Source organism: Brassica oleracea, chromosome C8 (genome assembly GCF_000695525.1).
Source record: "Brassica oleracea var. oleracea cultivar TO1000 chromosome C8, BOL, whole genome shotgun sequence".
NCBI classification, from domain to species: Eukaryota; Viridiplantae; Streptophyta; class Magnoliopsida; order Brassicales; family Brassicaceae; genus Brassica; species Brassica oleracea.
The window spans coordinates 11,027,024-11,031,419 of NC_027755.1; the positions used below are offsets into that span (position 1 = coordinate 11,027,024).

Below are 4,396 nucleotides of genomic sequence, written 5' to 3' on the forward strand. Positions count from 1 at the left end.
ATTCCAATGTTTGATCAATAAATTTCAAATTTCATCAAAAAAAAAAATACCAATAACTAAATAAGTAATAACATGGTACAATTACAAATAAAAATAAATATTAAAATCAACAAATCATATTTCAAATAAGAAAATTATATAAATCAATTAAATTGTTAGCTTAAAAGTTAATATAAAATTAAATTAAATTATTAATACAGACTCGCGCGTTGCGCGAATATAAAATCTAGTCTATACTAAAAAAATAAACCTTTTGAGGCTCCGTAAAACGTCTACATCAGCGAAAACATTCTTCCAAAAGATGCCACATGACAATTTTACTAAATAATAAAAAACAGAAAAAGTAAATATATAATATAAGGAAAAATAAATAATAAATAAATATAAAATCTAAGAAAATGGAAATATTACATTAAACAATAATATGTAAATATATAATATAATAAAGAAAAATAAATAATAACTAAATTTACAATATAAGAAATAGAAATATTACATTAAACATCTATCATAATATTATCATTTGATATAAGAAAATATATTAGAATAAGTAAATATACAATTAAGAAATGAAAAACTAAATTAAACATCTATCTAAAAAATCTATAGTAAAATAAATAATAACTCAATACACAATATAAGAAATAGAAATAGTATATTAAAGGGACATTTTGAGGCTACATGGAGCGTCCACATCAGCGAAATAAACTTATTCCGAAAGATGACACGTGGTATTGTTACTAAAAAAAAAGTAAATATATAATATAAGGAAAAATAAATAATAAGTATATATAGAATCTAAGAAATAGAAATATTACATTAAACAATAAATATGTATATATACAATATAATAAAGAAAAATAAATAATAAGTAAATAAAGTATATAAGAAATAAAAATATTACATTAAATATATATTGTAATATTATCATTATTATAAAAGCAAGAAATTTAGAATAAATAAATATACAAAAATAAGAAAAGATAAACAGTAAGTAAATATTCAATATAAAAATGGAAAAAATAAATTAAATATATATCTGAAAAATGTATAGTTAAATAAATAATTAGTAAATATACAACGTAAAAATATTACATTAAACATCTATTATACTATTATAATAAATAAATATAAAATATAAGAAAAATAAATAATAAGTAAATATACAATATAAAAAAATATGAAAGAATTTCCTTACAACATAAAAAAATGGAAAACTATATCAAACATCTATCTAAAAAATGTATAGTTTTCTGGTTTTTTCTGAAAAAAAATGTATTCACACAAACATACAATTAAGAATTTTGTTGTTGTTCATAATACAAAGTCTAAAAGAATAGCTATATAGTTAACATTTGAAAATTGATATAGCACCGCGCATAGCGCGGATTAATTCCTAGAAAAAATATACATATAAAGAAAAATAAATAATAAATAACTATACAATATAGAAAATAGAAAAAATACATTTATCTAAAGAGGAACATGCATAGCACCTCCAAAAGGTGTTGGAGCGATTAAGAAGCCATAAGTTGTTCGCCAAGTTTAGTAAATGTAGCTACTGGAAAAGGGAGATTGGATTCCTTGGTCATCGAGTTTCAGAGAAGGGTGTTGCGGTAGATCCTGAAAAGGCTGAAGTGGTTAAGGATTGGCCACGCCCTACCAGCGCTACCGAGGTTCAAAGCTTTCTAGGATTGACTGGATATTATCGAAAGTTTGTGAGGAATTTTTCCATCATGACCAAACCCTTGACGAGGCTGACTGGGAAAGATATATCATTTGAATGAGATAAGAAAGAGGAAAAGGCTTTTACACAATTAAAGGAAGCTTTGACGACAGCACCTATTCTTGCATTACCTACTTCAGGAAGACCTTACACCATATACACTGATGCTTCTCGAGTAGGACTGGGTTGTGTACTGATGCAGGATGAAAAGGTCATCGCCTATGGTTCAAGACAGTTAAGGAAGCACGAGGAGAATTACCCCACCCATGATCTAGAGATGGCCGCAGTGGTATTTGCATTAAAAATATGGAGATTCTATCTTTATGGCAAGACGATTCAAATCTTTACTGATCACAAGAGTCTCAAGTATCTCTTTACTCAGTCAGATTTGAATTTGAGACAAAGGAGGTGGATGGAGTTTATCATGGATTATGACTTACAAATCCAATATCACCCAGGAAAGGCGAATGTGGTAGCAGATGCACTGAGTCGGAGGAGAAGTGATACAACTATTGAGAAAGACTTAGAAGCCTTAAACGCAGAATTCAAGATGGTTAGTCTTTCAGCCATAGAGTGCGAGGGCAGCGAGACATTGGGATTACAAGCAGTGAATCAAGCAAACCTCTTGCAAAGAATTCGAGAAGAGCAGCAGGAAGATGTGAAGCTAAAGAAGATTATAAAAGAACTTGAAGAATCAGGCGGAAGAAATGATAGTGGTTATTATTTGGCTGATGACTGAACCCTCCTACTGAACGGAAGGATAACAGTACCTGAAGGAAAGGAGTTACGGGAAGAGATCTTGAGAACCGCACACCACTCTGTATTCAGTATTCATTCTGGAAGCACCAAGATGTACCAGGATATACGTCGATACTATCACTGGCCAGGAATCAAACGATCAGTTGCTAAGTGGGTAGCTCAGTGCCAGACATGCCAACAAATTAAAGCTGACCATCAAGTGCCGGGAGGGAAGAGGGAATGATACTATATGGGTGTTGGTAGACCGACTAACTAAGACTGCTCACTTTCTACCCATTAGAATTGTTGACAAGGTAGAAGTACTGGCATAACTTTACTTAAAGGAGATAGTAAGATTACATGGAGTTCCTGCCAACATTGTATCTGATCGTGACCCAAGATTTATGGCTCAATTCTGGAGAGCTTTTCAGCAAGTATTGGGGACTGATCTTCATATGAGTAATGCGTTTCACCCTGAAACTGATGGGCAGACGGAGCGAACAATCAGAACCTTGGAAGATTTGCTAAGGATGTGTGTTTTAGACTGGTCAGGTACATGGGAAGAATACTTACCTTTGGTAGAGTTTTCTTATAATAACAGTTACCATGCAAGTATTGGGATGTCCCCATATGAGGCATTTTATGGACGACCTTGCCGCACACCACTGTGTTGGTCTGAAGTTGAGTTTGGTTTCTGGTTTTAAATCTCATTTTTGAATATAACTACAACATGTTTTATTTAAAAGAGAGACTAACATTCTCTAACACAACCCGCTTATTATGTATGAAATTAGTTTTATGTAATATTTCAAGTTGGTGATTGGGTATATTTGAAGGTGGCCGCACAGAAAGGGAGAGATAGATTCGGAAAAGTGGGAAAGTTAGCCACTCGATATATAGGACCATACCGAGTGATGCAACGGGTTGGAGAAGTAGCCTATCAATTAGAGTTACCATCAGATATGGCCTTCACCCAGTTTTCCATGTCCCGATGTTAAGAAGGCATATACGAGATCATACCGAAGTAGAGCCGCAACGAGTAGAAAACCTTCGCTCCAACATCACTTACCCTGAAGGACCACTTCGAATCGGAGAAAGACGAAAAAGGAAACTGAAGAATCGAGAGATTCCTCAAGTACAAGTATTTGGGGAAAACAGCGCCGAGTAATTGTGACATGGGAAGATGAAGAGAGGTTTAGAGCGACTCATCCTGAACTGTTTTTGGAAGATGATGAAGACCAGATGGGTGGAACATCAAACCGCTAAGAATTCGGGAAGAATTCTATTGAGAGGGGGAGAATGTAATAACCCTCTTTGAAGAGTAAAACGCAGACAAGGAAAAATCATGTAACAGCCGAGAAAATTACTCAAGTAAGTGGAAGTCGGATTGATCTTTTCCTGTGGATGTTTGTGGATCCCAAGGTACATAAGAAAAATTTAGAAAGTCTTAGAATAGTTTTCCATCTGAAGAAATAAATTCTTCGGAAAGTTTAGTGGATTGAAAATGCTCGCGGCTCGGCCTAGAACATCCTAGTAGAACGAGAAAATTAATCGAAAAATTTATTATAGGGCCTTAAGATAGGAATGACTTTAGAATTATTTTAGTCTAAGAAATCTAGGTTTTTGTCAAGGAGAAAAATTTCCACCAGCTCGGATCAGCTTATAACACGTACGGGATTTGAATACGGCCCATTCGGGCCCATCTACGATGTGTTAAGCATATCCGAAAGATTTCGGAAGATTCAGCTGCTTGCTTACCTCCTTCAGGCAGCTGGACATGTGCTTCTCCTTGACTGGACCACCTCCAAGCAGTTCTTGTCGCATTTCTATTGGATGCTTTGGTGGCTGGCCACAAACCTTGGTTTTATTGCCAAAACTTGTGGCTAAGACACCAAGCTGTCACCTATTGGTTGGTTTGGGAGGCAGAGACAC

The 4,396-nt window shown here is 33.8% G+C and overlaps 1 protein-coding gene across 1 annotated transcript in view; it reads left to right on the forward strand.

The window, feature by feature from the left end:
- LOC106308642 overlaps positions 1-2,465 on the forward strand; it is a 59,773-nt gene extending 57,308 nt beyond the window's left edge. The window contains exon 5 of the mRNA XM_013745783.1: positions 1,929-2,465. Within this exon, the coding sequence (XP_013601237.1) occupies positions 1,929-2,465 (537 nt within the window). The remainder of the gene's footprint in view (positions 1-1,928) is intronic.
- The last annotated feature ends 1,931 nt before the right edge of the window (positions 2,466-4,396 follow it).